Raw genomic sequence first — 16,117 nt, 5'->3', positions numbered from 1 at the left:
TGGCTCTACCCACGCACTGACATTGTGTGTCCATCTGGAACCGTACAGAGGTGTATATATATAAATTTGGCCAGCTATGGACCGCATACAACCTAAGACTTATAGTGTTTCTTTTTCTTCCGTGTGTGTGTGTGTGTGTGCACGTGCGCATCTGTCTATCTACTTTCGCTTTAGCTTGAATAAAGATTACTTTGAAAACTAGCAAGAATTTTTTTCCTTTTTGTGCCTGGCAGCGACTCACTGTTTCTGCTTTCTGAGGAGTGGTGTCTATTATTTCTAAAGAATTTAAATTCTACCAGAACTTTCTTACAAAATTATTTACATTCAGTTAACTAACAGCTGCAGCATTCAATAAGATGAGAGTGCTTCATTGATATGTGAAGTTGAAGTATTGATTCTTCTAAACTGGTAACATCAATATTAATGGACATTGTTTGAGAGATGAAATATTCTTTACAGTATTTAATAATAATCAGGGACATTTCAAATCAGGGCTCAGCTTATCAAGTGTTCATGTCCCTTGGTATTTCAAGGAACAGTATAATCTCTCATGAAGAATTCATTGTCTAGAGTTAATAAATGGCCTAAGTTAAACTCTGTTTACAGGGACAGTATTTTCAAAACACAAAAGCATGTTCCAGTACTTATTTATTGTCTTTCTTCTAGTACACAAATCTGAGACTTTTTTAAAAAAAACTTCGTGTTTGAACAACTACAATATACAGTGTCTATTCATTAGCGACCTTCGTCATTACTGATATTTCTCTTTTTAGGAAAAATGGTGAAAAGTATGAATATGGCAATAGTAAAAAAAGGAACTTATTCCAAAGCTTCACAGCTTAAAATTACAGTAGAATCAAGGTAGATATAAGTGTACAGATGTATTAAAGAGCCTAAAATAATATATTGAATGCCACATTGGTAATGTAGTGTAGTTAAAATTGAATTAAATAACTTTTTGGAACATATTTCCAAAATAAAGGAATGTGTTACAACAGACTTCATCATTGGTTTGGTAATTACTTCAGTGCTAAATATGTATACATTATGGTGCCCACCTATATTGTGAAATGACAACTACTCGTGTAATGTGATGAATACATTTTATGCACTGATGTTTAATTCCAGAAGGTTAAACTGACCTGTGGGAAACACTACTCGACTGTTTTTATCAACGGCAGGTGGAAGCTAGCTCACGCAAAGGGCTAGAAGAAGGGGGGGGGGATGACGTGGGAGGTTACTCGGAAGTAACACAGGTGAATATTTATACTGAACATGTTCATGAAATTGTCAGTCACCTGTAACACAGTCTGTTAGTGTCGGAATCGCACGTTATAGTCCAATTTGTGCATAGGCAATGCCTTTTCCAAACTGTTATTATTTTGTCTAATATACTATAACACTTAGCCTGCATGATGTATGCAGTAATCCGCAGTCATACAGTGAAAGCACTCGAAGATGTCGCGGCAACATCGTTAGCAGTGACTTACCTTGTCTGCTGAAAGTTATCTATCACATTAACGCTTACTAAGGAATGTATGTGATATTTAACTCCGAATACAAGTTAAAGCCTACGAAAGAGGGGTACCAGACCATGAATTTACATGAAAATTCCAGTATGGATGTGTATAGAAGTGATTGTAGTCGACAATTCCAGGAAAATATGTAAGTTAATGGATACACGAGATCTACATGTAATAGCTGACTCATTTAAAACTATCAGCTACATCATATAAATATAAATTTAATAGATTCCAGGTTTGACAGAGTGGAAGTACGTAGACATCTAGTAAGAGTTCTTAACACGCACTCGGAATCAACATCTCACATTGACACAGAAATTGTATTATAAAACCCCTGAAAATTTGAAAACGAGTATAAAACGCTACACCTAAGTCACCACGTGCTCTATATCAAATTGAGTGTGAACGAAAACACGAAAATCTACAGCTCACGAAAACGGTGTGGCCTAGTTCCGAGCAACTGACAAGAGTGCGAGGCTTCCTGCATGTTGCGGTCTTACCCAGGTGCCAAAGCTTGCTCGTCCGGTGCCCAAAACTACTTGCTATAGCATAGTGGTGGCTGGTGGGGAAGAAGCTCTCCCTGATAAAACGAACTCTGCCTTGTGACGCATGGCACAAACCAGAATGAATTCTTACTACGCAATTTACTTGACAATTGCGAATTCCTTTGAGATCAACTGTATTAGCTATCAAAATATTACCTCCTGATGACACACAAAAATTGGTACCCGACCGGTACTTGATCCCGGCGTCCTACTTGCCCTGAGTGGCTGCATTAACCATATCAGTAATTTACGTACGATCCCTGGACCGATTCACACCTTCAATGCCGCAACGTCTATGCAGCTGTTGCTCGCTGCATTACTTGGATTTCCATAATATGATTAATGAGATAAACGTCTGCAATGTTAATATTATTATGGTCCTTCTCTCTGTCTAGGGTTGCAACACTTACTTTAGAGGGAGTGGGGAGTGGTGGCGATCTAAATGTGTATTAATATAAAGAAATTTTTAGCCAATCGCGAATTCTTTTGACGTAAACTGTGTTGGGAATGGAAATACTGCCTACTGGTGAGACATGGAAATTGATGCCGGACCGCGACTCGAATCCACAATTCCCGTTTCTCGCGAGCGGTTGCCTTAACCATTTGGTTACCAGACCTACACATTCACACACTACTGCTCGCAGTAGTACTTGGATTCCCGCAACAGCGTCAATGTGCCAAACGTGTTCAAACGACAGTATAATTATCGTTGTTTTACCTGTCTAGTCTTGCTTCAGACAGGCATGCTAATAAGAATGACTTATTGCATCGTCTTGCGTGTGGAGAAGGTGGCCTCTGTCAGCGCAAAGAGGCTTCTCGTGAATGAATGTGATGAAGAAAAGACTTGTGTAGAGTATGTAGCAATCATTTGTCATTTGGAAGTCGCTTTTTGTAAACTGGCGACTTTCTGTACATAAAAATATTCACAGTATGGATCAATGTCAGTATTTCCCTTTTATGTAAGTAATGAAAACTATGAATATATCACTGGAAACCAATCAGACCATTGCTAGGGCTTCATTATTTTAACGATAGTAAAGAATGGAATCTGAACTCGTCTATTTGACAACCAGCTGGAATACTTTAAATGTGATATAAGTAATGTGGTGCACTTGAAGGATTTCTGTTGGGCAAAGCCTCTTACTCCAGTGCAGAGTATCTTTACAGGAACCCTCATCATTAATGTTTCATGTTATATAGTGTTTGTAATTAAAATTATCACTGTAAGACGATAAACTTTGTAATGTTATGCCATTATATTATAAATAAAAAAGTTAGAATTTGCATATAAATTAACACAAAAGCACTATAGTAAGAAATCAATATCCATACAAGCGAAGATTAAACATTATAATTCAGTTATTAGGACACAAGAAACGTATGGATCAGAGTGCCTAACATTGAATAAGAAAGATGAATTAAGAGAACTAGAAAAAAGAGAGAGAAAAATACTAAGAAAAATTCTAGGTCCTGAGAAAAAACAAGGAAAATAGGTGGATTAAAAGGAGAAATGAAGACCTATACAAAAATAGAGGAAAGATCACAGATACAATGAGGAAGAGGCGGCTAAAATTTTATGGACATTTAAAAAGAATGGAAGAAACACGGATTCCAAAGAAAATTTTTAATTACGTTAGTAAGCTGAAAAAAAACTGTAAGATGGATAGAAGCAGTAAAGAAAGACGGCAACAAAATAGGTGTTACAGAAGAAATAATACGTGACAGGAATCACTTTAGGCTAGTTATAGAAAACGCAAACTATGAAGAAGATGAGGAAAAACCTCGACTCAAGAGGGGTGGAAAGATAAGCACAGACGAGCAGTTGGCGAGAAAATGAAGAAGTACTGGGAAGAACGGAAGAAAAAGAAACACCATAAGTCTTAAGTTCTATGAGGTCCGTAGCTGGCCAAACTCATAAATAAAGAAGAGCGCATCCATTAAATTAAATGCCCATTTTTAAATACTTTATTCCCACAGATCTCTCTCTGCCCCCCACACCCATGTGATCATTAGAACTCGAATGCTGTATTGTATTAAACAGTGAAAGACACAGCATGCCTCACGTGGCATTCTAAAATAAGACTGTGGTGAGTTAAACTGCACTGAAACGGGAAAAAATGTTGTCTCAAACTGGTGTTGCTAGCACATTTTGTTCCATTCTTCGTCTGCGACTGGCCAAATTTTTCTGGGCTGAAGAGCATAGATCTTCCCTTGATGAGACGACATCGGGGCTCCACCATCGCTGAAGGCGGTGTCTGAGCTGGGGCAGCGCCGAGCCGTTGCAGACGAAGAGCACGAAGATGGCGGGACCCTGCAGCATGGTGGTCAGGTGAACACAGTACACGTACCGGGCCATTCCTTCAGCCTGGTGGAAGCCCACTCGGGCCAAAATACCCAGTCCACTCAGGAGGAAAGTCTTCGCCGACATGAAGATTTGCTGCTTCCTCGTTCCAAATTTGTTGGTGGTGGTGGTACGCAGCTTCGACACTGACCGACGCGTACGGATGTACGTGTACGCTAGGGCCAGGAGGAGCAGGAAGTTGCAGGCCACTGACAACGAGATGGCAGTCAGCAGTAGCGTCCGACTGTGGAACAAGTACTGCTCGCTCACGCGTTCGAGAGAGACGAAGGTGGACGTGACCACAGTCCAGACGGACAGGGCGTACGTCACGTAGAGGCGGAAGAGGCGTCTGGCTTCGCTAGGGTGGAGGCTGTCCGGTAGCCTGAGGTGGCGAACCCCGGAGAACACCAGGTAGCAGAACGTGTTCAGCCAGATGCAGCTGAGCAGTGTGAGCGAGCTGTCCAGCTGGACAGTGGTCGCCAGGTCTGGAACGCCAAACATGCGGTACAGAACTTCAGAACACACGATCTGCACTATTCCCGTGAGTTGGAAACACAGGAGTAGTTTTCCGGGCAAATTACGAAACTTCGGCAAGTATAAGAACACACCAGCAGTTACACATCTGAAGAAAATATTTATGGAGATCAGTGAATTTTCCAAAGTCTGAAGATGATCAATCTTAAAATTTCTGTACACCATTGTGGAGTTGTGTAACGCTTCTCTAAATGCATGTATTCTCAGTGGTTCGGTTTTTGGGCCGTAGCGTGTATGATGGGCCGACGTCGGTTTCGTGTGGCCCCATTCGTGTTGAAACATACAGTAGACGTGCGTCCCATAGTGATAAAAACTCTCACACAATAAGGAGAAAACACCTCTGGAGACAAGACAGACGAAGTCTGACGAATTGTTTGGGCTACACGACTTGCCTACAGAATGGGAGAAGAAGCAACGAGCTACACTCACAGAGTTCAGCACCCTGTCGGGGAGATCCTGACATATAGTCTTCGAATTAATGACCATCCAGGACAGCAAACAGATGTTGATGTTTACCCTCTGCGTGTACGCCAGGTAGCTTGTTATTGGGACGTAAGACAACCCGAGCGTAAGGTCTCTGCCCAGTTGTACACGGCACATTTCCCGCTGCCGAAGAGCTTCGTCTGGGGTATCTTCCAGAGGACATCCAGGCCGGTCCAGCAGGTCCACCAGAAGCTGGACGCAACTGCCGTCTACCGACACGCGGCTGTCACTGAGGTCCCCCAGCTGCCATTTTTCAACTGCAACACAAACATAGTACGTATGACGTACGAGTACAAATTTAGAGGAACCAAATACATCGAAACGCTCGTGTGCTGAGCACTGTTTCTCGCTCCACCCATCCTAATTTGTGACGTAATCGTCTTAAATGACCGTTCATGTAATTGCATAAAAAGGAAAAGATTTTTATTCCCTAGCTTCATAATAATTGCTACGTGAGAACGGAAGGTCAACAAAGAGGTTAATTTTGAGTTCATAAATAATAATTATAATTGTGATACAGGGGTTTCCTTTTGTTACTTTGTGTTGGGGTAAAATCATGAAGTGAAATATAGCCAGCTTTACAAACATGCAGGGTGTGTCTGAAATTAATGTAGAAAATGAGAGGGCTGGTAGGGTCGGTCACAAGGAGCATATTTCGCACAGCAACCCATGTCCGGATCCCGCAGTATACCGCGCTAGGCGTCATTGAACCGTGTCACGACCCGCCAAGAGGGTAGGCACGCGACATGGCATCCGGGCCGAAAAGATAGGAGATCCTCAGGACAGCGATTTAGATGTATTTGTGACATCAAGGTGAAACAGACGTCGGATTGAAGTTTAATGACCTTTATCTGCAAACTCTGCAGACGACAAAGTTGCGAATATTCCAGGAGGGACACCACTACGGGTTTTCCGCCTCTTACTGGGACGTTAACAAGTTGAGTTTGACTGTGAAAATTCCCGTTTGATAGGTGTTCCGTAAAGGGCAGTCAGCACCTGTGCACACTGCGTCATTTTGTGATCAGACGGGAACAATCTTGTGTTTTTTACTGCCGCGTGGGATTAGCCGAGCGGTCAGGGGTGCTGCAGTCATGGACTGCGCGGCTGGTCCCGGCGGAGGTTCGAGTCCTCCCTCGGGCATGGGTGTGTGTGTGTGTTTGTCCTTAGGATAATTTAGGTTAAGTAGTGTGTGAGCTTAGGGACTGATGACCTTAGCAGTTAAGTCCCATAAGATTTCACACACATTTGAACATTTTGTTTGTTACTGTGTGGAGCGGCCAGGAAAAGGTGCGCTATTTTTGGGAGGAAAGGGCAGACATGCGCTGTGCTTACGGGGCGGCGAATGGAAATGCCTAAGCTGCCCAAAGTTTGCACGTTCGGTGGTTACCGAGTCGACGAGTGTCAGAACCACGGTGCTGACTGGTTTGATGCGGCCCGCCACGAATTCCTTTCCTGAGCTAACCTCTTCATCTCAGAGTAGCACTTGCAACCTACGTCCTCAATTATTTGCTTGACGTATTCCAATCTCTGTCTTCCTCTACAGTTTTTGCCCTCTACAGCTCCCTCTAGTACCATGATAGTCATTCCCTCATGTCTTAGCAGATGTCCTATCATCCTGTCCCTTCTCCTTATCGGTGTTTTCCACATATTCCCTTCCTCTCCGTTTCTGCGTAGAACCTCCTCACTCCTTACCTTATCAGTCCACCTAATTTTCAACATTCGTCTATAGCACCACATCTCAAATGCTTCGATTCTCTTCTGTTCCGGTTTTCGCACAGTCCATGATTCACTACCATACAATGCTGTACTCCAGACGTACATCCTCAGAAATTTCTTCCTCAAATTAAGGCCGGTATTTGATATTAGTAGACTTCTCTTGGCCAGAAATGCCTTTTTTGCCATAGCGAGTCTGCTTTTGATGTCCCCCTTGCTCCGTCCGTCATTGGTTATTTTACTGCCTAGGTAGCAGAATTCCTTAACTTCATTGAGTTCGTGACCATCAATCCTGATGTTAAGTTTCTCGCTGTTCTCATTTCTACTACTTCTCATTACCTTCGTCTTTCTCCGATTTACTCTCAAACCATACTGTGTACTCATTAGACTGTCCATTCCTTTCAGCAGATCATTTAATTCTTCTTCACTTTCACTCAGGATAGCAATGTCATCAGCGAATCGTATCATTGATATCCTTTCACCTTGTATTTTAATTCCACTCCTGAACCTTTCTTTTATTTCCATCATTGCTTCCTCGATTAGCATACGAAAATGAAAAGTCCAGTATTCCCCTCCTTATCTATATTCGGCACTGACGCGGAACACCTAAGTTTATTCTACAATGTGTTCTTTTCCGCGGATCGTTTCTGTGGCAAGAACTTTACTACGTCTCAAAGAGATTGAAGAGTAGGGGCGAAAGGCTACAGCCTTGTCTTACACCCGTCCATAGATTCCTGAGAGAAACGAGAGACCTTGAGGTAGGTTTTCCACTGGCACATTATCGTAATGACAGATGTGCACTTAAGGCCTACATCGAAACCTGGTGTTTTCATTTTATGTAACAGGTGCGAAAGCTAGACGGATTCGGTCGTCAACGTACATCGGGTACACCAGGGTTTGATGAGCAGGAGTCAGCATGGCTGGAACACACACCCTTAACAAGCTCGCGGCGTGTCGCACATGGTGTAAGCCATTCCACAATTTGGCGTGTGTGGCTTGAAGATGATTTGCACCCGTACCGCCTACAAAGATTCGCGTCCTTAACGCAGACGATTTTCCACGTCGAACTAAATTCTGTGAGTGATTCTTGGAAAGGTGTGTCATCAAATAGTTCAAATGGCTCTGAGCACTATGGGACTTAACATCTGAGGTCATCAGTCCCCTAGAACTTAGAACTACTTAAACCTAACTAACCTAAGGACATCACACACATCCATGACCGAGGCAGGATTCGAACCTGCGACCGTAGCGGTCTCGCGGTTCCATACTGTAGCGCCTAGAACTGCTCGGTCACCTCGGCCGGCAGGTGTGTCATCAAGCGGACTTTCCGAACCTTGTACTTTTTGCGAATGAGGCATTCCTCACACGAGAGGGTACGTTCAACAGCTACAACCAACGCGTGTGGGCTCGGCAAAATCCGCAAACCGCCTTTGGTCACCGAGATCGCTTCGCCGTCAACATTGAGCCCGGCTTGGTTTGGCGATTATCTGGTACGTCCATACATGTTGCCCCGGCGACTGGACGCAAACTGATACTTAATCTTCTTACAAGAAACTCTGCCACAGTTGTTGGAGCATGTTCCACTCAACTAGCGACAACAGATGTGGTACCAACACGATGGTGCACCTGCACATTTCGCACACGCAATGCGAATGCCTTTGGATGAAACCTTTGGTGAGAACTCGATAGGGTGCGGTGGGCCGATGCTCCCCGATTTGACGCCCACTGAGTATTTTCTTCTGGGGCCACGTGAAATCTGTTGTCTATGAAACACTGAGTAAGACGGATGAAGGGGTCATAGCGCGCATTATGGTGGCCTCCGATGCGTTTTCTGTTCTGCCAGGAGAGTTTCAAAGAGTGGGACGGTCGTTGCATGGCGTGCATTCAAGCAGGAGGGTGCAATTTCGAGCACTTTTGTAACCGTTTGCAAATGAAGGTCATTAAACTACACCCCGACTTCTCACGTACCTGATGTCACAAATACATCGAGAGCGTTGCGCTGCAGTTCTGCTACGATGACGATTTGTATGGCATGCTGTGTGCCTACCGTGTCGGCGGCGCATGACGCTGTTCAATGACTGCTAGTTCCGTACGCTACGGGATGCGGACATAGCTTGCTGTGTGAAATATCCTTTTTATAACCCACTCTATTTACATTTGACTTATCGTGTACTACAAACGAACTTACTGATTTCGCTTTGCGTCTTGGGCACCTACTTGCTACGTTTTCATTTCGTTTTGTTTACGAATAAAATCGCATAGAAAAGTCTTAACACCTTCTCAGTACACAAGAACGGCTCAACAGCTCATGGCTGTGCGGTCTCAATAGTCGCAGAAGATCTTGAGGCTTGCGGATATCAGGCTTCAACTCTTTCTTTGGAAACTCCCTCCAAAAGCGAAGCACGTTGTAGCTCTGATCTTCAGCGTCTTTCGTTATCTGGCTCCTCATCACGTATTATAAGCAACTCGTCAAATCATAAGTATTATGTGATAGCCATGTGAAGACGGGATGGGTCGCTGGTATGAAAATAATTGGATGTAAAACGCAGGTAAAAAAAATTCAAAAACGTTTTTATAAAAGTAATTCAACTGAAATCACTGTACCAGATCTGACTTAGGTGGTAACATTGCAATGCCAACTGAGGGTAAGCACTCCATACATAGGAATCACGCTGCCTCTAGCAGTATGTTTGATTTAAATTTCGGTTAGTTACTTTTTAGTACGTGAATAAAATAATGTTACAGCTCATAAACCAGATAACTTCTTTTTTATTTGTTTGAGACGTAGTAAAGTTCTTGCCACAGAAACGATCCGCGGAAAAGAATACATTGTAGAATTAACTTAGGTGTTCCGCGTCAGTGCCGAATAGAGATAAGGAGGGGAATACTGGACTTTTCATTTTCATATGGACTTATTCGCACCATACAGTAATTCGTTTCTTTGCTAATGATTTCATCATCATTTATCGCATTTACGTGCCTTTAAGGCCTACAGAAGAATAAGAAAGGATACAAACCACAATATAAAGAGAATACAACAAGCTGCACATTATAAACAAATTGTAAAGGTACACATTCCATAAAGAAAAAAACAAAAACACCAGTGAGTCACAATCTCAGCATAGGAGATATTTATTGCAGATGGCGGTTCATCGCAGTCGCTCACTACCCTCATATTCTATCGCTTTTGGCTCCACTTGTTTGAGTATTGCCGGTACCCTGTCCTTCCATTGCGTCCTCAGTCGATCCTTTGGGCGTCTCCCGGCAGGTTGGGAACGAACAACACGGTTAGGGAGGGATCCACCGGCTCGGAAGATGTGGCCAAACCAATGTAGCCTCTTCTGCTCCAATATTCGGCCGACGTGTGGTTTTCCATATCGCTGGTAAAGGTCTTCATTTGTTCTTCGTTCCCATTTACCTCCCACGGTATTGTAGACGGGTTCATATATTTTTAGAAGTACCTTCCTCCCGAACACACAAATTGCTTCTTCAGTTGTTGCTGAAGTTGCCCAAGTTTCACAACCATATGAAAGTACCGGCCGTACTAAAGGCATGTACAACCGAATCTTGTTTGATAGCGATATCAGCCGTGGATTTGAATAGATTGTTTGGGTTGATGAAAACGCGATTATCGTTTGTTATTCGTTGATGCACGTCTTTCATCACTTCACTGTTATTGGTCAGTATGGATCCCACGTATCTGTATTATCTTGCTCGTTCGAAGGCATGCCTGTCAACAATAATGGTGGGGAGAGGAGTTAGAGGTCCCGAGACAACGAGATATCTTGCTTTACTATAGTTCACTACTGGGCCAATTTGTTTCGCGTTGCGGAGGAATCGTGTCAGCACTTACTTGGTCCTGAGTGTCGCCAAGGATCACAACATCGTCAGCAAATTCCTGGACTGTGTGTGTTCCAACCATTTCTCTGTTACCACCAGTGTCGGGGCTTACTTCTTCCAAGGCCAGGTTGAACAGTATTAGCGCCAATGGATCTTCTTGTCGCAATCCATTTTGAATACAATTGCGCCCTTACATTCCTCAGGATTTTTTTCCACTTCCAGATGGTAGAGGCTTCAACGCCTCCATCGATGCTTCACCCCCCAGACGTACCATCCCAGGTGTGATACCACTACCACCTGGAGCATTGTTGGTCTTGAGGGCCTTTAGCCCAACACGGATTTCTTCCTCTGATCGTTCAGGAATTTTCTCTCTAAAAAGCTGGAGCTGTAACTGAGTTGTCAACGCTGTTGGGCTGTCATGGTGCAATAAACTCTCAAAATATTTTTAAACAGCTTTGCCTTTTTGATGTTCCCATTTCTTCCTCCTTATGAGCTGGTCTCTGTTTCGCCTCGACTCTCAACAAGCTATTCTTGTATCATCTGAAGGTTGCGCTAGCCATTTCAGCCTCCCCACTGATCTGGTCTCTACGGATTTCCGACATTCTTCATCAAACCAAGGTTTATTTTTGCGTTTTGGAAGGCAAACAAGCTCTTCATCTGCGCACAGTAGCACTGCATTCCGCGGTGCTATCCATGTGTCTTCTGCGTTGACAGGATCTTCGCTGTGAGATGTTCTGCAATTTTTTCTTGGTAGCCCTGTCTCACTGCTACATCTTCCAATTTTTCCTCGTTAAAGCCGACCATCTATTCTGCATTATTTCGCCATTTGGTGAACTGTTACAGACGTAGTTTGGCTACAACCAAAAAGTGGTTGGAGTTCATATCCGTCCCGTGGAAGGTTCGTACATGTTCGACACTTCCATGATGCCTTCGGTTAGCTAGAACATGATCGATCTGGTTCTTCGTACTGCCATTTGGGGACATCCAGGTAACCTTATGTACATCTTTAGGTGGGACGTACGTGCTCCTGATGGTTATTCTCATTAGCCTGACACCTTTCTGACTGCTTGTTTCATGGCAAACATCAGGGCCAATTGGGCGATACTCCTTTTCCAAATTTGGCGATGAAATCTCCTAATACCAGTTGGATCGTATGCCTAGGTAGTCCATCTACTACATTTTGTAGCTCGAGATAGAAACTGTTCTTTGTTTCTTCGTCAGCACCCTCTGATGGGGCATGGCAGTTCACTAAACAGAACTTACATGGTTTTGCATTAAATATTATCCGTCATAACTGGACGGCATTTATTGACAGCCGATATCAGTTTATTACGGACAGCATGTCCTGCTCCCGAAGTCCAGACTTGACTTAGCTCATTGCTGTTGAAGAGCGTGAGCGTATCTCCAATCTTCATGACTCCCTGAGGCAGTCTTGTTTCTCGAATTGCTGCCATTAGGCATTAACATTAACCGAGTGTTTCTCCAAGTTGTTTCATTCCCCCGGTCATGAATGACTTTAAATTCCATGTCCCAATTCTAAATCCATAGAATACATTCACGTATCTAGTTTTGTCAACGTTTTGATCGGTCCAGTAGTTCCTTTTGTCATTTTGTGTAATCAGGTTCTTTTTTACAGGAGTTGGGGTTGCCCATCTTCTAACCGTCCTCCTTTCCCATCCAAGATTGGGACTGGCAATGGCGGAGATCTTTGCTAATGATATGCCTTTAAATTTACATTTTTTTAAAATAAAAATCGAGCACTGAATTTCTAACATGGGTCGAGAGAAGCAATTACCTGATGTGCTTACTACTTTGAGGAATAAATACGTACTTGCACAGCGCGAATTAGAATATTTAAGACACGTGGTTGCGTGAAGTTGAAAGCGAAGAACTGAAAAACTCTGTTCAGTTGTACTTACATGTCACATTGAACCCATAGAACGGTACAAACAACAGCCGGACAAGACGTAACCAGTTGTTGTCGAGGTACGTGTAGACTGCTTCTGCCAGCTGCAGCATTTCCGACGCTCCTGGAATGCTCTTCTCACACTGCTCTGCAAAATCTTCTCGAAGCGTCAGGATCTTGTTGTGGTATTCCAGTAAAAGATCGCCGACCAGTGGGAACCTACAACGCCAACGCGACGTTGAAACAAGTAACAGCAACATTATTTTGTATCACCTCTACACGTTACAGCCAACAAGCCTATTTTCGAACCGTCTTGATGGTACAATGGTTTTAGTTATATTACATAGAAAGTAATCACGAACAACACCAAAACGAGGCATTATAGTAAAACCAAACCAAAAAAGAAAAAAAAATGATGTCAAACAACTCGTCCACATATTGAGAAAGTAACATATATAACAAGAACTTAGAAGGCTAACATCATAGAAGTGGGCAGGCAGACTAGTGAGAGATACCAGGAGGAAAAGCTTGGACAGGATAGTGGTGAGGGGGTGAGAGCGTAAGCGTGAAATACGAGGTTCAGTAGAGACCGCAGAAGGTGGACAGGGGGGGGGGGGGGGGGGTAACAAATAATACTTGTGACAAAAGTACTGTGATTTAAATGGAAAACAAAATACAAGAGCTCGTGACATATGACAGCACAGTTTCAGCTTTTTTTTTAATCTGAACTTAAAATCACTTACTGAGAGCACATCTGTGACGATGTGTATAGCGAGAGAAAAAATTCTTTTCTTTCGAGAACAGTTTTAATGCGTGTGGTTAAGAGAAAAAAAAAACGCGTAATGCTGCTTATGTTGCTTTTTGGAACCCATAGGTCTTAAAAATGTAGTTACAATGTTATTTGTGCTTCAGTCTGAACCAGCCGAATATCTTTAGTGAGACAGTATGTACACTAAATAACTATAGTTACAAAAGATACTAAGGCTGCAGTCTACATGTTTAATAGCTTGGAAATTATTTTTACAGTGTTTGCAGCGAAACCGTCCTTGTAAATCACTAGACAGAATGCAAGGTAAGCAAATAGTTTAGGTAACTAACAAACAGTTTCATATTTTTAAGTGAAGGAATAGAATTATTGGTGAATAAATAGCATAAATTAAGAATTACAAATGAGACAATTGTTCTGCACATTCGCTTAGTGAGTTATAAAATAATTAACTCTTCTATATTCAATATGCTTGTCCAGTATTGATGTCGACTAATACAAACCTGATTACGGGCTTCCGTGCTTTCAGTGGGTCTTCGTACACTTGGATGTTATGTATTTCACCAATAAGATCGTAAATATCTTCCATCCATCCACTTGTATGCACATGCAACATGCTCCCGAGCTTTTCTACGTGTTTAATTAAACTTGACAACTGCTGTTGAGACATATTCTTACCCTACAGAAAAAAACAAAGAGATTTTCACTACGGTATTCATAATGAGCGGAGAGTATAATTTCATACATGAAGGTTCCATTGATTTATGATACTAATTATTCACGTTCCTTTAACTGACTATTCACTCTTAAGATCATCAGTTGCGATATGAAAAAGATAGACACAAATTTATAAAATAATTTAACTGATGTGTTGCTCTGTTATACGACGAACGGACCAATATATGTACAATATAATTTCACTATACGTTGTACATGCAAAAAAAGTGGACAACGCCCTGAATGAAACCTGCAGGCTGATCACAGGCTGTCTGAAGCCAACGTCAATACAGAAGCTGTATACACTTGCAGGTATAGCCCCACCCGATATTAGACGCGAGATAGCTGCTAGCAACGAGAGGCAAAAGGTCTGCAATAACCCGGCCCACTCCATGCACGAGCATCAGCCACCGCCACCTCGACTGAAGTCCAGGAAGAACTTTCTATAGTCTTCTGTTGAAATTGAGAGAGACTGAAGTGTAGCAAGCGTTGAACTGTGGAAAAAAATACATCCTGTCCATCCAGAGCGAGACGTAATTGAAGAAACTCTGCCACCTGGTCACCAAGAAGGACGGTGCACATGGAAGTTCTTGAACAGACTGCACTCCAGCGTTGCAAGAATGAAGGACAACTTGAAGAAATGGGTCATCGCGCAAGGCGGAGACACCTTGTGTGAGTGTGGAGATGACCAAACTACAAGCCATCTCCTGAAGTGTCGTCTCTGCCCATACTCTGGTAGAGGACTGGAGCTGGCCTTGGCTTATAGCAACGCAGTGTCGCCATATAGTGGACAGAACTAGCGTAAATGTGTTTATTATGTATAAATTGATTTCTAACTCCTGTGCGTATTATGTAAATATTGATTTCTTACTCTTCTTTCCCTATGTGTTCATTTTATTACTTTTATATATCTTTGAATTACTCATGTATACAAATACGCATATTTTTAAATCAGCACAGTCTGTGTCCTGGTACTTCTGACACGAATAATTAATAATAACCAAACGTTGCGACAGGTAGTACAAGATTCATACGAGTTGCCTCAATCAGTACCTGATAATGTTCTGTATCAAAACAAAGAGATCACACAGATAGCTACCAACCGATGTCGTCACCGACATTTCTAAATACGGACAAAATGTATGACTACGACTGTGAAAGCCGCGGGATTAGCCGAGCGGTCTCAGGCGCTGCAGTCGTGGGCTGTGCGGCTGGTCCCGGCGGAGGTTCAAGTCCTCCCTCGGGCATGGTTGTGTGTGTTTGTCCTCAGGATAATTTAGGTTAAGTAGTGTGTAAGCTTAGGGACTGATGACCTTAGCAGTTAAGTCCCATAAGATTTCACATACATTTGAACATTTTTTTTACGATTGTGAAATCTAAACATTTGAAAATTGGCCAAACGTAGAAAAAAGTACAATTTGGACAAACTGCTGCTGATATTTCATGTCTAGAGTAAAAGAGTTCAATTTATAAGTTGTATAGGTAAAAAGTTATTAACATTTGTTTGGAACTTCGTTCTGAGACTTGCCACAGGGTACACTAACATCACTTTACGCATTCAGCGTTGCGGCTGTACAGACGTAATTAGTAGCTTAAGGTGGCTCAGCTCTGAGCACAGAGCTACGTCTGTGTCGGAGTCGCACACGTTGTCCGAATGAAATTTACTCTCTTTAAACCGCAAGGACTGGCCGCTCGGTTTGAGGCACCACGTCACAGTTTCCGCGGCCCCTCCCGCCTGAAGTTCGAGTC

General features: G+C 42.8%; 1 protein-coding gene across 1 annotated transcript in view; it reads right to left on the bottom strand.

The window, feature by feature from the left end:
• Positions 1-3,870: 3,870 nt before the first annotated feature.
• The window catches only part of LOC124616575, a 188,684-nt gene continuing 176,437 nt past the window's right edge, over positions 3,871-16,117 (bottom strand). Inside the window, exons 5-7 of the mRNA XM_047144895.1 lie at positions 14,155-14,330; positions 12,899-13,104; positions 3,871-5,683 (exon numbers count right to left, since the gene is read on the bottom strand). Of these exons, the coding sequence (XP_047000851.1) occupies positions 4,194-5,683; positions 12,899-13,104; positions 14,155-14,330 (1,872 nt within the window). The 3' untranslated portion in view covers positions 3,871-4,193. The remainder of the gene's footprint in view (positions 5,684-12,898; positions 13,105-14,154; positions 14,331-16,117) is intronic.

Source organism: Schistocerca americana, chromosome 5, assembly GCF_021461395.2.
Source record: "Schistocerca americana isolate TAMUIC-IGC-003095 chromosome 5, iqSchAmer2.1, whole genome shotgun sequence".
Taxonomy (NCBI): domain Eukaryota; kingdom Metazoa; phylum Arthropoda; class Insecta; order Orthoptera; family Acrididae; genus Schistocerca; species Schistocerca americana.
Note: the sequence above shows the minus strand (reverse complement) of the source record. Positions and strands in the feature narration are given on the sequence as shown.